The 18761-nt window shown below is 42.7% G+C and overlaps 1 protein-coding gene across 1 annotated transcript in view; it reads right to left on the bottom strand.

Annotated features, from left to right (window-relative positions):
* Positions 1 to 18761, bottom strand: part of CDCA7L (cell division cycle associated 7 like) — an 88882-nt gene that overhangs the window by 49919 nt on the left and 20202 nt on the right. Inside the window, exon 2 of the mRNA XM_029589064.1 lies at positions 11734 to 11880. Coding sequence (XP_029444924.1) covers positions 11734 to 11880 — 147 coding nt within the window. The remainder of the gene's footprint in view (positions 1 to 11733; positions 11881 to 18761) is intronic.

The following is an 18761-nucleotide window of genomic DNA, read 5'->3' on the forward strand; positions in this document are numbered from 1 at the left end:
TTTGGGGGTTAAGTAACATCAGGGCTCACGAGCCTGGTTAAAAATTAGAGCTGTAATGGCTTACACTGAATAGGGTGCAATATACTGAAAGCAGACTGTGTTGGCTTTCAGAACTGTAATGGCTTTTGGCCAATTTAGCTGGGTCTTTTTTTTCTCTTTATAATTTTACAATACGAGTACATGTACCGCATAGAAATTTAAGATCAGCAAACAAAGCACTCTTAACTATCCTGTCAGTAAAAACGGCAAGACTGGCCCAGGTCAGGGAGCGAGCTATATCACTGACCGGTCCCATTTTATGGAACACTATATGCCTCTAGAACTAAGACTACAAAGAAATCTCAAACTGTTTAAAATAAATCTGAAAAACTGGCTTTTCAAACAAGCCTTTTACAAAAAGAACGGTGAAAATAAATAAGGTACAGCTGGCATAAAGCGCCCAACATATAATCTCCAGATACCACCTGGAAATTATTTTTATCACACTGATAATCGTAAACACAAATGAAAAGTCTAGAATGAATTACAATTGCTTCACCCATGAGTCATGTATCAATAGGTAATATATATCATTATTCAACTAGTTTTTAACATTTCTTTGTTACCGAATACTACTGGCACCTTTTTTGTAAAGTACTAACTATATCCTAGTATATATGCCTTTTTTGTAAACCGTTATGATGGTAAATAACTTGATGATATAGAAAACATTTTTAAATAAATAATGCATACAAGAATTAATCTTGCACAAATAAATTAGGGCAAAAAAAAAAAAAAAAGAGATAACTAAAGGAAAAGCTAAACATTAATAAAGATCATAACAATTTTTTACCCTCAATACTCATCAAAAAAGGGAGCGAGAAGAGCTTTTGGAACAAGCTCAACGAGGAAGAGAAAAATTACCTGACATTTTTTTTCTATAACCGCACACTGCAAAAGTGCATAGGCTCTGGAGTGGAAGCAGGATGGTTTGCAATCCTACTGCCCAAAAGATGCTTTAATTGATTGGGTTCAAAGAAAACAAATTTGTTAACCTCCAGCTTAATAAACTGGGTATCGAAGGCAAACTTGATCCTCCAGGCCCAAAACAATTCCTCTCTACTGAAGAAAAGTTCTGTGTCTGATTTGAGTCTATCTAAAAAGATCAGGAAAAGTAGGTATTTTAGGACCTAGAAACAGAGTATTCTTATTACAGAAAAACAAAATCTCATAATGAAATTTTTATTTACTTCTGACACACTGGAAACTAAACAATGTGGCACAATCATTAACATCATTAAGTTCTTGGAAGAGCTAGTCAAATTAAAGTCTTCGAGAGGAACAGCAGGACTCGCAGAAGCTTCTTGTGTTCTAGAAATATTGGAGAAACAGTACATTTTAGAAAAGGAAAGTAAATGTGCATTGGTTAGTCCCAAAATTTCTTTTAAATACCTAACCACCAGTTCTTGAGAAATTAAGGGAGTACAGGGAAAATTAAGCAACTGCAAATTAAGAGGTAGATTTTAAAAGTCTTGCACACAAAGGGGCCACGCGGGAGCTATGCAAATTTTAAATAGTCGGGAAGGGCGTGCGTACACCGAGGTAAGCGTGCTCAGAAAAAGTAGGCGGGGCAGGGCATGGGTGTTCCAGAGGCGGGGCCAGCACAGACACCATAACTCCAAATTTTCCTCAGCCAGAGCACATATGTTATATGTGCCACTTTACCACAGGTCCTCATTGGGGGGAGGGAGACTTTATAGGGCTCAGTCTGATACTCTATACGGACCATTGAAAGGGACAGTTTGAATCAGGGTTACAGACATTCAGGAGGTATCCACTGTGAAATTTACATCTTTAAAGAATTTTAGACCTTATAAATGATGAAAAGGAAAGTGCCCCCTTACAATGGTCCATATATAAAGTACCAGACTGAGCCCTATAAAGAGTTTCTCTCTCTCTCTCTCCCTCTCCACCCCCCTCGATGTTCCCCAGACTCCTGCGCCTAATGAGGAGCTGTGGCAAAGTGGCACTCATGCAAAGTGCAGACATGCAGGCGTAGGTTATAAAATAGCGCGTATTTGTGTGTGCAGTGAGATACGCATGTTTATGGGCATATGTGAGGACCTTTTAAAATCTACCCGTAAGAATGCAGGATGGATTCTCCAAGAGTTCAAGATATCGCTTCATAGTAGAGCAAGCCAGCACAAAAGGTTGCTCTAAATTCCTTTGGGATAAGATTTTGAGACTCCAAAACTTTAAGCCTTCCATCATGATCCTCAAAAAGTGCCTGGCAGCGAGAAGCTTAGTTTTTTCTACAGCATTGGCCTCAATAAAAAAAAGATTAGACTCCCTTCACTGATAGATCTTTCCAGAAAAACAATAGCTTGCCATTCATCTTCAAGGCTTAGGTTGGCAGGTTTCTGTAATGGAGACTCTCCCAAAATCCCACCTTGCCCATATGATGGTCCCCCATCCCTGGTGCTGGACTTAAACCTTCAGATGCCAATACAGAAGGGCCGGAATTGCTGAAAAAGTCACTGCTGGAGGTGGAGGAGGATTGCGGATCTCAGGACACAATGCTGCTTCTGCCTTGGTCTGACCGACCATTGCTCCACTTTTGGATCCAGCAATGAGGGCTATACTTGAGTTATTCTGCATTATAGAGCCTGACATTTGGGGAATCGTTCATTGAATGGGGGCATGAGAAACTGTTGCCTTCTGCACTCTACCTTTCCTCTTCACCATAATCAAGGAAGAAAAATAAACAGAGCAAATAGGTTAAAAAAAAAAAAAGAAATAGTGACTGAACAAAATTGCCCAAGGGGGCGCATTGTTGAGCGCCTCGTTTTAAGCCACTAGCTCAAGCAGATGTAGTTGACCCCCACATTGAGTTAAAAGAGTTTTAAAAAAGAGTTTTAGTACTAGGGATAGGTTCCATTACCCTCAGTCATCCTCCTTGCTTCTCAACTCCAGCTGCTTTTGTGATCTTTATGCTATTCTCACCAATTGATAGCAATATCACAAGCTAACAGAATGAATGACAGGAACCTTGGAGTCAGGCAGGGGAAGAAAATGGACAAACCCAACCTCAACACAGATGTATTTTAGAGGAACACAGACCACGGGAGTCCCATGGCCAGAAATACACTCTAGAGCAGGGGTGGGCACTTCTGGTCCTAGAGGGCCACAAACCAGTCTGTTTTTCAGGATATCCCTAATGAATATGCATGAGAGAGATTTGCATGCACTCTGCCTCAGTTGTATGCAAATCTATGTCATGCATATTCATTAGGATATCCTAAAACCTCAACAGGTTTGTGGCCCTCGAGGACTGGAATTACCCACCCCTGCTCTAGAGGCAAGAGGATCCAGGGTCATGAAGTGCATGGGTGAATGAATCCATACCACAGCTGGGCATACTGCACCCACAAGAGCAGTTTACAACGGCACACACAAAAGAGCTAGTATTTTGCAAGGCAGATAGTAAATGATAAAGATAAAATCAGATATGAACCACCAACCAGATTTAAAAATTGCAAAACAGGTGGTTGTGATATAATACAGGTTGAAGACTGAACTGCATAAATCAGGGATTACATTTTTTTAAATCACTGAAGCATGCCAGGATGTTCAAGAAGCACAGTTGCAGATCCTCGGAGGTCAGGATGTGAGGTGCAACAGGTGTGAGAGCAGACCATTTTTGGTGAGTACCTGCAGGTACTTGACTGTCTGGATTTTCTGCAGCTCCCTATAAAATTGGACACATTTTTGTCGGTGTTGATCCTCTCCCACTAAGAGCTCTTGCAGCTTTTGGTAATTCAGCAGATCTGGATTGTTGGATTGCAGATGACTTATATAGTGCTGTAATTGCAGATAAACATAGAAGTCCCTAGGAGGGATTAAGAATGTCTCCAGTAGGTCTGAGAAGCAAACGATCAGTTGGTGGATACATCTTAACCCGTGAAAGCCAGATTGCCCCCTATGAGTAAGAAGTATCAGATAACCAATCACGAATGTGTCTCATCAGGCTGGCTAAATTGTAAAGCAAGAGGTTAGGGCAGTTGAGGCCCCCATCTGCCTTGGGTCACATTAATACATCCAGAGGAATTCTTGACTCCCCCCCCCCCCACAGGAATTGCTTTATTCCTCTGTTGATTTCCTCAATATCCTGTTTGGTAAGCCAGATAGATAACATATAAAAGGTGTAAAGCCATTTGGGTATTTCCATCATTTTTAGTAGATATATTTTACCAGATAAGGATAACGGTAAATTGCACCAGAGTTGCAGTCTGCTAACAGCTATTGCTTCTTTAGAGTGACATGTTCATAGAGCTTATCGGGGTTGGCTGGAATATGAATGCCTAGATATTTCAGATCCTGCGTGACCCATTTTAAGGGGAAAGGGCCTGACCATTGTGACCTTTATGTCCCTAATGCATCCAGTGCTTCTGATTTTTCACAGTTGATTTTTAGGCCAGCAAATTTTCCAAAAGCTTTCTGTATTTCCAAAGTTATGGGTAGTTCAGCTTGTGGCTTCATCTGCAAATGCCACTACTGTCAACTTACTTCCATTACCAGAGAATCCATGGATAACACTCGATCTTTTGAAGTAGAGTGTCTATAGTTAAGATGTACAAGATCGGAGAGAATGGGCAAACTTGTCGGTCTCCTCTGTGAATGGGGATAGGGCCTGAAATATGAGTATTAGCTATAATGTGTGATATTGAATTCCCTGTTACATGTAACAGGGAATTCAATATCACACATTATATAGCACATCACACATTATCACACATTATAGCAGTTACATGATTCCCTGTTACATGTAACTGCTTTTCTGCACTATTGTTCAAATTGTAAAGTTTATTTTAATTGCACCCCTGTTTCTTGTGAACCAGCATGATGGGACTATCGTCTTGAATGTTGGTATATAAAAAAACTTAAATAAATAAATAAAATAAATATTGGATTGCGATATAAACAGTGATGTACTGTATGATGGAGCCCTGAAACCCAAACCTCTGCAAAACAGAGAACATGTATTCCCAGGACACTGTCAAAATCTCAGAATCAAAGCCAGCTGCTAGAGTCTGGGTACCAGTATGCCTTGAAGATTTGATCGCCCTAATAAGCCTTATTACATGGAAGCTGGTATTTCAGTGTTTCACAAAACCAGCTTGGTGGGTAGTATGGTGCTGAGCCTTAAGGCTCAGCTACGTTCAAAGAGTTTCAGGTCATAGTTTAGAAGAGAAATTGGCAGATATGACAAAGTCAGCTTTGGATCCTTGCCTGGTTTAGGAAAGACAGTTATGAAAGTCTTGTTAAAGGTTGGAGGAAACTCATTTTTCTGACATGCATCTGGGAAGAAGTGGGTTAATGGATTAAGAAGTTGACATAGTATCTTGTAAAAATCCACGGGAAACCCGTCTGGACCCTGTGCTTTATGCGATTTCCCAGTTTTAATTACAAAATGGACTTCAGCTGCTGAGATGGGACGGTTGAGGCATTCCAGTTGTGTCTCATTTAACATGGGAAGTACGAGATTATGGAAAGATTGGTCTTCGTCTGAGGTGGTTCCCATCCGATCCTCTGCATATAAGGTTTCATAAAATTGCCTGAAGGTTTGACAGATTTCTGGGCTAGTCGTTAGTAGGTCTCCGGAGGTGTTTTTAGGCCTTTGATGCGTGATCTTCGTTGCCTAATAGTAACAAGCCTAGCTGGTAACTTTGCAGATTTGTTGCCATATCTAAAGGAGTGCTAGTTTATCTTTAAGGCTTTTTGTGCTCTGAGATGTAAGGTGGCATTCAGTGTGTTTAAGCAGGCCCGGTATAATTCTTTGTTTTGTTGAGTTGGATTGTGCGCTAAGTTGGACTTGGCATCCTGAAATCTCTGTTCTAGGTCTTAGATAGCCTTGTTCAGCTGTTTATTTCTGTTAGAGACATAAGCTATGATGTCTCCCCTCAGTACTACTTTGCTGGTTTCCCAAAATAAAGTGGGGTTCTCTTGATGTTGGAAATTATGCTGAACAAAAAGGTCCCATTTTTGTTCCAGAAATTTGTGGAAAAACGCCACGGTCTGGGGCATTGGGAGCATAAACGTTGCAGATGGTAAGGGGATTGCCTTCCAATTGGCCTTGCACAATAAGGTAGCGACCTTCTGGATCTGATATTTCTCTAGTGATCTCAAAATCAGTATCTTTGCTGATCAATATTGCAATCCCTCCTTTTTTACCTTTAGCAGGGGTGAAGAAACATGTCTGCACCCATTCCCTTCATAGCATTTAGATGCATTTCTTGAAGGCATACCAGGTTGGCCTTAAAACGCTTAAGGGTTTGGTATATTTTTTCCCTTTTTTATGTTGAGCCCAGGCCATCTATGTTCCAAGACAAATTCTGTGTTTACCCCGCATTGCCTGGTACAGCATTCGGTAGAGGGTTTATGAAACTTATAAGGATCACAGAGGAGGCCCCCAGCCTAGCCCCCTCTGCTTCAATGTGGCAGTGGTATAGTAAGGCGTTGCAAAAGAATTTAGCAGCGATTGCCCGAACTCCCCATATACCATTTGGGTAGGCGCTAATTTCTGAAAGTAAAATGTGCAGCTTGAATGTTGAGGGCGCTATTAGGTTCGGCGGGGTGGACGTGCGTTTCCGCCCCTTACTGAATAAGGGGTAAGAGAAAACATGCGTCCAATGGCGGGTTAACAGTGTGCTCCGTCAGAGCGCACTGTACTGTATCGGCCTGTAAGTGAGGGTCATTACAGGGCAGAGCCACTTGTCCGACTTACTGGATAAATGCAGATATTCAGCATTATCAGGCTTAGCAGAATAAATAGAGGATAGCTAGTTAACTGTCCTCAGGTTATCTGGATAAACATATCCGACAAACTATAACAGAGTATATTCAGCAGTTCAGCTGCACTGTTCTCAGCCAAGATAGCCAAACAAGCTAATCCAGCCAGATAATGGCTGAATATCGACCCATATTGACATACACTAAACAGAAGTGTATCCACTGATTTTTCACCTGCAATAAAGTTTACCAGTAAAAGGGTTTTGTTTTTTTTTTTACCGTCTACCATGGTCATGTGTATTTTACTGGACTGTGGCAGAAAACAGAGAGCTGTGAAAGAATTTTCCTCCCAATGCAGGGAAACCCTGGGAGTTGATCTAGCCCATGAACTGCCATGGCAGCTCCTGTTGTTGAGGGATAGTTGGGGCAAGGGCTACTTATATCTAGAGTCAGCTCCAAAGCTGCAAATCATGCTCCTGTGGACCAAGTATCTGTGTTACACATGACTAAGTAACGGTACCCAAAACAGACACTTCATTTACTGCAAAACCCCATTCCCTGACCCTGCTTAATCATGCAATAGCCTTAATTAATTCAAAATGACCTGTGATTCCACTTACTCAGAATCACAGTACCATGCAAATTTTATTTCACTTTTACTCATCTGAGCCGTTCCATAGTAATGTTTTATTGAATGCAAAAATACAATACATTAACAGTCTAGAACTCACTCAAACCACCCCACTCACTAGGGAGGGATAATACACAAATTTATCTGTTCAAACAATTCATTTTTATCTTTTAACAGATGAACCAAGATGCCTCAAAAGCTAATGTCAAAATTATGTAAAATTACCTATGGTTTGTCCAATAAAGCAGTTTCTCTCAAGCTTATCCCAGAGTGCCCCCGCTACACATTGACAAGACATGACAAGTGGCCTATTGAAAATCACATGCTACTCTTTAATGGGCACTCTTTGCACATACTACTCTTCACTCCCTACAGAATTGCTTTTGCACAGATTCAAGCTTTTCCACCACATTTTTTCCACCACCACCACCACATTTTTAAAACTCATGGGGTGATCTTATGCATTGTGATGGCACAATTAAGAAGTGTCGGCACACAAGTTTTAAAATAAAGCAAAGCAGAGTTGCTTACCTGTAACAGATGTTCTCCTAGGACAGCAGGATGTTAGTCCTCACACGGATGACATCGGATGGAGCCTGGCACGGAAAATTTATGTCAAAGTTTCTGGAACTTTGACTGTGCATACTGAGCACGCCCTATTCCATGCGGGGTCCCTCTTCAGTCTTGTAACATAGCATTACAATAAAAATAAAATAAAAAAATAGGAGAAACCCAACTCCGTGGGGTGGCGAGCAGGTTTCGTGAGGACTAACATCCTGCTGTCCTAGGAGAATACCTGTTACAGGTAAGCAACTCTGCTTTCTCCTAGGACAAGCAGGTTGGTAGTCCTCACACACAGGCTGCCCCCCCAAAACAAAGGGGGACCAACAAGCATCAACCAGATGCCAACAGGCACAACCACCACAGTGCTTTTGGTAACAGAAGGGGAGACAGCCTGAACCCAAACAATGAGCCCTAGTCAGAAAGAGTTGAGTTCTACACCTCAAAGAGATTCCGAAGGACAGATTGGCCAAACCTACTATCACGTTGGCCATCCCTATCAAGATAGTAGTGAGATGCGAATGTGTGGAGAGAACTCCACATTGCAGCCTTGCAGATCTCCTCCATGGGAACTACTCGCAAGTGGGCCACCGACGTTGCCATTGCTCTGACAGAATGAGCCTTGACATGATACCCAAGATGCAGTCTGCTAACAAATTGTATAGTATCTGTTTGGTAATGGTAACTTCCAACCTATTCCTGTCAAAAAAAAGTTGAGTGAACTGTCTATGGGCTTCTGTCCACTCCAGATAGGCCAAGGTTCTCTTGCAATCCAAACTGAGTGTTCATTCACCTTGGTGCGAATGGGGCCTGGGAAAGAATGTTGGTAGGATGATTGACTGGTTAAGATGGGCATCTGTCACTACCTTAGGCAGGAACTTAGGGTGGTCTTGTGTACACACCCTATTCATGATAAAACTTGGTATGAAGTGGATAAGTCACTAAGGCCTGGAGCTCGCAGACCCTACATGCTGAACTGACCGCCACCAAAAATATGACCTTCTAAGTCAGGTACTTCAGGTCACAGGAGCGGTGACTCAAAAGGAGCTTTCATCAGCTGAGCTAACACCACATTAAGGTCCCAAGACAGTGGGAGGCTTCAATTGAAACAAGCCCTGCATGAAGTGTACGACTATCAGCTGTACAGAGATGGATGCACCATCTACACCTCTGTGGTATGCGCCAGTTGCACAGAGATGAACTGTGATGGAGTTGGTTTTTAAGCCAGCCTCCGATAGGAGGTAGGAGGTAGTCAAGCAGTTTTTGCATGGGACAGGAGAACGGATCTAGGACCTTCTGCTCACACCACACAGAAAACCTCCTCCACTTCAGACCATAGGATTTTCTAATGGAAGGCTTTCTGTAAGCTAGCAGGACCTGAGACACATCCACAGAAAGATCAAGCGACTGCAGGATTAACCTCTCGGCATTAAGGCTGTGAGAGACCGAGCCTGGAGGTTGGAATGCCTCAGCCTGCCCTGATATTACACGATGAGATCTGGGGAAGTCCCCAGACTGATTGGTCTTCGGATGGACAACTCCCGAAGGAGTGGAAACCAAATTTGTCGCAGCCAAGGAGGGGCTATGATGATCATAGTCCCTTGGTCCTCGTGAAGCTTCAAGAGAGTCTTCGTGACTAGAGAAATCGGAGGATACATGTACAGAAGACCCCTGCCCCAATATTGGGTAAAAGCATCTGAGGATGGTTTGCCATCTGACCTGTACAGGGAGCAGAACCGAATCACCTTCCTGTTGCAGGGGGAAGTAAACAAGTCCAAATCCGGGCTCCCTCAGAGGCAAAGATCCAGTTCGCTACCCCCGCGGTCCAGAGATCACTCGTGGGGTTCTAATGCATGACTCAGTCTGTCTGCTATCACGTTCTCTGTTCCAGATATATGGTCCTGAGTACCATCCAGTGGGACAGACTCCAAGACCAGATCCACACCGCTTCAAGCGGCAGGAAGGCTCTTGCCTGAGCTGTGTCTAGCAGGGCTCCAATGAAGTCCAATCGAGGTGACTGGCTGAGATGGAACTTTGGGTAGTTGATGACAGATTCACTAGAGTTTAACATCCGGATGGTCAAGCGTAAGGCCCGATTGGCCCTTGAGAGGTGCTCTTGATCAGCCAAGTCTGCAGAGATGCACCCCCACCACAGCCAGACATTTTGTGAAGACACGTGGGGCCAATGCTAGCCCGAACAGCAACACTCTGTACTGGAAGCGCTGTTTTCCCCACCACAAATCTGAGTTAATTCCTGAGACCTGGGAAAACCTTGATATGAGTATGTGTGTCCTTTAAAATCGAGAGAGCATAGCCAGTCCCCTTTTTGCAGGAGGGGAATCAGAGTCCCAGGGAAGCCATCTTGAACTTTTGTTTGTGAGAAACTTGATCAGGGCCCTTAGGTCTCGGATGGGACGGAGTCCTCCGTTCTCTTTGGAATCAAGAAGTACTAGGAGTAGAATCCCTGGCCTCTTTGCTTGGGACAGGTTTCGACCGCTCTGGCTGTTAAAAGGGCAGAGAGCTCCCGCAACAGTACCTCCTGATGTGCTACTGGCCCCCAAAACGGGTACCCGGGGGGGGGCAATTTGGCAGGACACCCATTAGGTTTGTTACCCTTGATGGATGATGGACAGAACCCACTGGTCCGAGGTTATGCTGGGCCACCGATCTGCAAAGAACCATAGCCTGCCCCCAACCAGGAGGTCGTGTCTCAGGTACAGGTGGCTGGCTTATGCTCCTTATGATCCAGTCAAAACCCTGTCCCAGGATTTGGCTGGGGAGCCAGCTGGGGCTTGGTAGCTCTGTTGCCTGGGATGGCCATGGGAGCTCACTCAGAATGGGAGCAAGGGCTGGAAGATAGTACTTCCTCTAGTGGCAGAACGACTTCCTCTGACCCTGCCTTGCAGACCTCCTGGTTGAAGAGAGAGAGTCTGAAGTGCTGGCAGAGAGTCTTCATGGTGATCCTGCAACTGGATTCACCAGTGTATATAACAGAGATCACAAAATGAGCTGGTGTTAAATATGAATATCTGAGACCGCTATTATTTATGTGTAACTTTATCAATAAATTTTATCAAGAGGAAAAAGGACCTAAGTACTGGTGCAGTTTCTGAATATTCAATCAGATTTGAAACCAGTCTGTACAATCATAGGTCCTATAAAAACCTCTTTTTAATTTATTGAAAAATCACTTTTTTAGTTTTTTAATTTTTAATTAAAACAAGTGTGGTGCTGGATCAGCTACTTTCAATCTTATCAATGCCAAAATTCCAGTGCCGCATGAGATAATTGTTTCAAAATTTGCTGTTCAACCAGCATTCAAACAACATTGTAGCTATTGGAATTTGGTTAATATTGTAACAAGATATCGCAGTCTGTATGTATTCCAAAGAAGCCCATAGACCAATGAAACTTTTATCGGCAACTTCAAGGCGTAAAATTACTTATCTTAGAGGTCAATGTTGTTTGAATGCTGGTAGAACAGCAAATTTTGAAACAATTATTTCATGTTGCACTGGAATTTTGGCATTGATAAGATTGAAAGTAGCTGATCCAGCACCACACTTGTTTTAATTAAAAATTTAAAAACTAAAAAAAGTGAGTTTTTTGCATAGAGAATCGCGTGCCCCAGGAGAGTGGCCTGGGTGCACATCAGGAGAGCGGGTGCTCGCCTCGGAGCGCTGGCTCTCCCGCGCATTTTACTGAATCTGCCCGTATGTCTTTATCTACTGTCAATTACTATGTTACTATGCTAACACGTGAAACTTCCTTACCTTTTTTCCAGACTCCAAGGAGTCAAAACTATCGCAGCTGTCCTCGGATGACATAGTCTGTGCCTCTGAGGGAACATGGTCTTGAAAACCAATAAACTCTTCATCATCACTGGGGGCATTAAAGATGTCAGCCACTTCCTTGGGGATCTGTCACAAAACCAGATGCAGAATAAGTTAGTACAACAGAGATGTGTAGAAATACACCATGCCATGCCCCTCCAACTGCGTGAGAAACGTGGAGGAATCATAGCTTCAGAAAAGTTGGGATGATAAAGTGGTGTAAATTTCCCCTGCACTAACATTTGCTAACGGAAAGAGAATGAACTGGTGCATTTTATGGAGCAACAATTTAAGTATGTCTTAAGCTGTAAAGGCTTTCTTCACATGTACAAAAACAGGAAAAAAAAGCAGCCCTTTTCGAACAAGGCCCAATGTCAGCTGAAACTCTGCTTTTTATTGAAACCAACTGTCAACACATGCCAAAAAAGACTGACCATTCAATTAAAGAACATAAAAAGTAAATAAGTTTATCCAAGAGCTGACCATGGTCAGGAGACAGCTGAAGTCACACAGCCCAACACCTTTCCTCAGCTATCAACCAAGGGTCGGTGGGCCCTGCACCAAAAGGGAAACTTCGTTTACTACCTGTGTGCACTAAGAAGGGTTAAACCTGGAGCACTCCTGTGCAACCTTCTAATGACTTAATGGATGAATGTGAGCCAAGAGCTGTTAGACTTGTTACAATGAATAAAAATTGCTTTCAAGAGCAACTGCATTAGCTCTTTTTTTGTGTCATTGTACCACTGGGACATGTAACCACAGAGTGCTGCAGGCCGAATGCCTTTCTTCTGTTAAAGTCTATTTCTTCTGCATCTCTACCAAAGAGCTAGCTTTATGGGGGTGTAATTATTGATTAGGAACAAAAGGGACCAAAAAATAAAAAAGCCACATACCTGGAAACTGATGGGCAGCGATTAAAGTAACTTGCAGCAGAATTTGAAAAGACTTTTTATCTTTCTTTCAAAAAGAAGAGTTTTGGGACTCCCCTGCACGATTTTCAAGAGTCTCATTAAATTGTTCACGAGTCCCCTCTGGCTAAATTGCTCACATTTTAATAAGAACAGGAGAGAAGGATTTCAATTAAGTGAAGGGAATGTAGAAACTTAAAATGTAAAAGCCACTTTTGCAAGAATGCTCTGGCTGATGGAAAGGTTGGAGGCTGTGCTGTCTGAAGCGCAGCACCCGATGGAAAGGCTGGAGGCTGTGCTGTCTGAAGTGCCGCGACTGCTTTCAGAATTCATTTGATTCATGTTAATTATGTTTTTATCAATTCAAACAGGATCTCAGAAGTGCTTTATTATTCAAAAAATAAACACTTTCGCTTGGGTTTATTACTAGCCAGTTACATCTGGACAAACTGCTGCAGCGGGCCAGGTGGATAGCAAATCAACCAGGAGCAGAGCTGGGATTAGAACTCAAGACTTCCCGATACCATTCCCAAGTACTAAGCTGCATCTTGGTACAATTCATGGGAGGTGCATGACTAGCTCTCGTTTCTCCCTTCAAAAAAGCAACATCACTTCAATAAGGAAAAAAAAAAAGTCAGCAAGGTTTGTTTGGTTTTTTTTGTTTTTTTTTCATAATACAGGAAAAATAAAATTACCTTTGATTCCTATTGAGGGGGTTATCTTGGAAGAATATGATTAAAAGCCGTACACTGTTCCCAATCATGAACCCACTTAATCTGATGTCCTGCGTCTCTCCCCTCTCCCCCAAGTAGTCCACCTAAGTCCTTTCCAACTTCCTCTTGCCCTGCATTAATGCTTCATCTGTTCAGAGTGAAACGTGGGCTCAGACATTCATTTTAACAATGCAATTCTATTTTTTGGTATGGTGGCTGTCCACTAGGGGTGTGCATTCGTTTTCACCGTATTGGCAATCCGCAACGTATATGTCCCTATTCGTTATATTCGTAGGGAGGCGAAACATATCACGACTCCCCACGAATATAACTTATCATCCGTTTCATGGCTCATGCGCTTTTCTTCGCCATTTGCAATCGGAGGACGCCATTTCGGTGTATCCACTATCCAGAGCCAAAAACCAGCCCTTTCCTGTGAGTCATCAGTGATTCACAGGAAAGGGTCGGACGGGTTGGCACAGATACCGGAATGCAGTGTATCAGCAATAACATTTTGTGAAATGCACTGAATGCAGCCAATCGCGCAGTCATTCAGTGCTCGGTAACAATTTTCCTGATGACCCAGCACTATATATACTTAAGCACGCGGCATGCCATGCACATTCTTTGCAGGGGTGGTGTGGGGAGGTGGTCTCTGTGGAAGCAGGCTGCACTCAGAGCTAGTCTGAGTTCAGAAATCTCTATTGAATTGCTAGCTAGGCTATTTATTCTTTATTTGGATGCAGTGCCTGTGCCAGCTAGCCCTGTGTTTTTTAAGCAGTTTATTTAGGTGATCTGAGACTGTCTCTCTGTGCCAGGGAGAGAAGTTGCTAGCAGTGCCATTTTGTTTCATTCACCCTCTGGGCTAGGTTGCAAGCAAGCACCAGTTGGGTGTTGTGGCTGGGAGAGATATATTCAATTTTACTAGAATCTCCATTGGAAAATATATTTCATCGATTTTCCTACTGTGCCAACAATTCCAGCTTTTTTAAACTGAGTTTGTTTAATTCAACTCAGTCTCTCTGCACTGGGCTGCAGTGGGCTGGCAGTTTAGCAGACTGAACTTTATTATTGGGACAGTCTTTGCAGTGAAATCCCCAGTCTGCCTCTTTTGTGCTTACAAGCAAGCTGTGTGTGTGTGCACACCACACACCTTACATTAGTGCATAGCAAGGCACTGTGACAGTGGGCAGCCAGTAGGCAGTGACATTAAATCCATAATGTCAGGGAAAGCTAGATGAAGTCGAGTGATTGGGACTGGCAGAGGAGGCACTTCAAAAGGCACTAGTGCCACTCCATTAAAGTTAAAAAGGGACCTGTCGTAATCTAAACTCTTTGGAGGGGCAAGCAGTTCCATCCAGAAAAAAATGAAGTCTGACCATGATGCATCGCCATCACCACGACCTGTTTCTGACCCTGTAGTTTTGGAGGTGAGGGAAGGGGAGGCTGAGTCATGCCAGACAAAATGTCGACACCCAAAAGCAGCAGGGGGACAGAAGTCTCGACTAACACTTAGCGTTGACAATGTAGCGCAGTCACTGTTTGCTTCTGATTCAGATGAAGAATCATCTTGTGTGGGATTCTCATCAGAAACGGAAGTAGTAATAGCTGACAAAGCTTTAGGAGGATCAGTTAGTCCTGTCTTAGCCTCCACTTCAGTGCAGCAGAGGAGAGATGACACTGAGGAGGAGGAGGAGGAGCAGTCAGTGCAGGCACAGAGGGTGACTGAGGCCCCTGGCATTGCTTCTCAGGGTGCACCCACTACTTCAGCTCCAGTGCCAGCATCCACTCCCAAGGCTTTAGAGAAGGGAGGATCACAAAAGACATCTGCGATCTGGAGCCACTTTAAAGTGACAGATGACCCACGTTTTGCTCGGTGTAATTACTGTGGCAGGGAGATTAGCAGAGGCAAGCAAATGGGACATCTAATTTTGGCATGACGCATCATATGAAGAGGCAACACCCAACAAGAGTACTGCCATCTGGAGATTGTGGCAGTACCAGTCAGGGGACCCCTTCCAAGCAGCGTAAAGTGGTTCAAAAGCAGCATAGTCAGCCCACACCCTCATCCCCTTCTAGCAGTCAGGTGGCAGGCTAGCAACCCCCTGACATGTGGCAGAAGCGACAACCCACCATGGAGGAAATGGGGTGGAGTGCAGTAACGCTATCCCGGGGTAGGAGGCAGGCAGCCTCAAAAGTTGTGATCAGGAGCATTGTGGAAATGATTGCCCTTGATGACCAGCCCATGCAGTTAGTGGAGAATGTGGGTTTCAAGCATTTTCTGAAGGTTGTAGTTCCAAATTACAGAGTCCCTCCCCTCCAGAAGCACATTTAGCAGAAAGCTTGCATAGGCTGGGGATGACCTAAGGCAGAGGGGAGAGTGCATTTCACCTGCGATATCTGGACTGCCATGAATGCTGCACACTCTTACCTCTCCCTGACAGCACATCAAAATTGATAATAAAACCCCAATTCTGCAGCCAAAAATAGACTGCAAATACTTCCCCCATTGACTTTAATGGGAACCGGAAAATGAATGCACGTATCAACATATCGGGCCGCCATTGAACGAATGCAATGTATCTGGGCCCCGACGAATACATATCCCAAATCCAACCAATACTTTCTGGCTGCACATCCCTACTGTCCACTGAAAGTTGTTAGGATTCGCTAACTTTGGTTCCGACTGCAACTGTTTTGGGATCACCTGAACTCCATATCTCCCCCTGTTATAGATGCAATGTGTAATTCTTTCCAACTTATTATAATGCACTGGGGGATGAGTGAAGGGTATTCAACATGAACATCCCTGACTATAGGAACCTCTGGTGATTTGGTCAAACTGGAATATTGAGACATGTATCCTTCAAGTCTATAGTTGAGGAAACCCCCTTTTCCAATACTAATGTTACTAACAATTCCATCTTCGAATCTGCTTTTAAAAAGAAATTTTAGATCTAGGACAGCCCTGGAATGCCCACAGGCTTTGGGAACAAAAAAAAAACCAAAGGATTCGGTCTGTGTGCCATGTCCGCTGGGCACATAGCTGACAGCCCATTTTTAATGTTGTCCTCTGGTATGTCTATGACTTTTGCTTGTATCAAATATCAAAGTCACCATAAGGACAAAAAATATATATACCTCTGCTCACTATACATAGGAACTTTTTTTTTTTTTTTAATTTTCTCTTTATTGAACTTTTCATTTTACACCAGGCAACATTACAAAACAATTTAGAAGCAAACTTGTGTAGAGCATACAACCATCAGGAAATTTTTAACAAATCGTTTATGCCTCACAAGATCCATATAATTAGGGGAAACCTTATAATTTTAAACAAATATAAAACAATTATCTTGAGGAGAGGAAGGTTCCATTTTTCTTTTTTGGCCTTACTTTTCTGGTGTTGGAAGACTCACATTTAACTCAATTTTATCTGCTAAGAAGGTCTCCAAATGAGAATGTTCAGAAAATATAAATTTTGCCTTAAAAAATTATATGGCATTTACATGGAAATTTTAAATAAAAAGTTGCCCCAACCGCCAAGGCTTTATTTTTCAAGGCAAGGAAATATCTCCTACGAGCCTGAGTAGGCTTGGAGACATCAGGAAACATTTTCTGTCCACAAAAGGGGGCGTCATTTTTAAAGAATTTTACATATTTTCTTTTTCTCTTTCCAGAGAAAAACAAATAAAGTAGCTCTTATTTATAATATCTAAAAGATTCTTCAAGGAATGTTGAGATAACTGGGTTCCTCTCCATTTCCCCACCTGCACTGCTATTGGACTGGGCAGGAAAATAAATAAATCTTAGAAATAGCAGGGATCTTATCCTCCTCAAATAACATTTTCCTGCAAAAACTTCCTAAACATTTCATAAGAAGATAGTTTTCCAATAACAAGATTGTTAACAAAACATAAGTTCTTAACTCAAATTTTCAACATTTTCCAATTCTAAATGTAAGGATAAACTGTCAGCTATATCCATATTTTCAGCATTTTGGATATTATGAATTTTTGGTGACAAAGTTTTACAGATGATTCCAGCTCAAGTAATCTTTTCCCCTGATATTCAATAGAAATCTTAACATTTACTTATGACGAAAGGCAAGAGTGGACCTGTGAAACATTTGAGTCTAACTTTAACAGCAGCATTCTCCACAAATCTCCCATAGTGACATTGGAAGAATCTTCAAAATAGGAGAGGTCCCATTCAGTGTTCTTTGATGTTGCAAATCCAGCTGAGATGTTACAGCTAATTTAACTACAGGGGAGTTTAAACCTCCCTCACTCACGTTTACAGAACTACCTCCAATGGAACCATCTTCAACTGTAGCACCTGGGGGTTGGGGAGGAGTAGGGCCATTGCCCCGACTCGGAGATACCTCAAGGGTGTTTCGAACGCAGTCTGCTTGTGGCACAAGCCAATTTACATGCGCATCCATGGGACAGATGTTACTATAGGTAGTTGGAGAGGAGTAATGATCTTTGCCTTCTGCTTTCGCCCCATACAGTCAAAGAGCATCCAATAAAAATCCCAAATATTCAAAATCGGCCAAAGCCACACTCTGCTTAGGTGTCGTACCGGCGGCAGCAGCATGCCGCACGATTTGTAGGGTCCCACAAAGATGATGTCAGTGGCTGACTCAGGACTCAGCTGTATGTTTCTCCCCACTCAATCTCACCAAGGCAGTCGGTGTGCAGGTAGGGCTTTATCCAGGAACCTCTCCTCCACCAGGGTCTGCCAGAACTTTTGATTTCTAAGTGCCCTGAAATTGTCATGAATTAAGAGAATTTTGCTCACAATTTTTCTCCTCGTATATACACAGTGGCTTCAGTAAATTTTTAAAGCCACAGTTATCTCCCTTCATAGTTTGTAAAATAAAAAAAAACTGAAAAATGCTGTTTGCATAAGTATTCAGTCCCTTCAGACTAGTTGGTAGAAGATGTTTTGCTGGTGGGCTGTTTCTATCAGCTTTGCACATTGTTTTGGAGTGATTTTTGTCTAGTCTTCCTGGCAGATTTGCTCCAGGTTGTTCAAGTTGTTTGGATGATGCTTATGGACTGCAATTTTCAATAGTGCCACAGATTCAACTGGTCATATCTGGACTTTGACTTGGCCATTGTAGAACATTCATCTTTTTGTTCAACTACTCCTGGGCTGCTTTGGCCTTATGCTTGGGATTATTAACCTGCTGAAAGGTGAACTTCTCCCAAGTTTAGTTTTTTGTTTGTTTTTTTTAGCAGACTGCAGCAAGTTGTCTTGCAGTATCTCCTTGTATGTTGCACCATCCATTGGTCCTTCAATTTTAAACAAGATGCCTAGTACTCGCTGAGGAAAAGCATTC

This window comes from Rhinatrema bivittatum, chromosome 2 (genome assembly GCF_901001135.1).
Source record: "Rhinatrema bivittatum chromosome 2, aRhiBiv1.1, whole genome shotgun sequence".
In the NCBI taxonomy this organism is placed as follows: Eukaryota; Metazoa; Chordata; class Amphibia; order Gymnophiona; family Rhinatrematidae; genus Rhinatrema; species Rhinatrema bivittatum.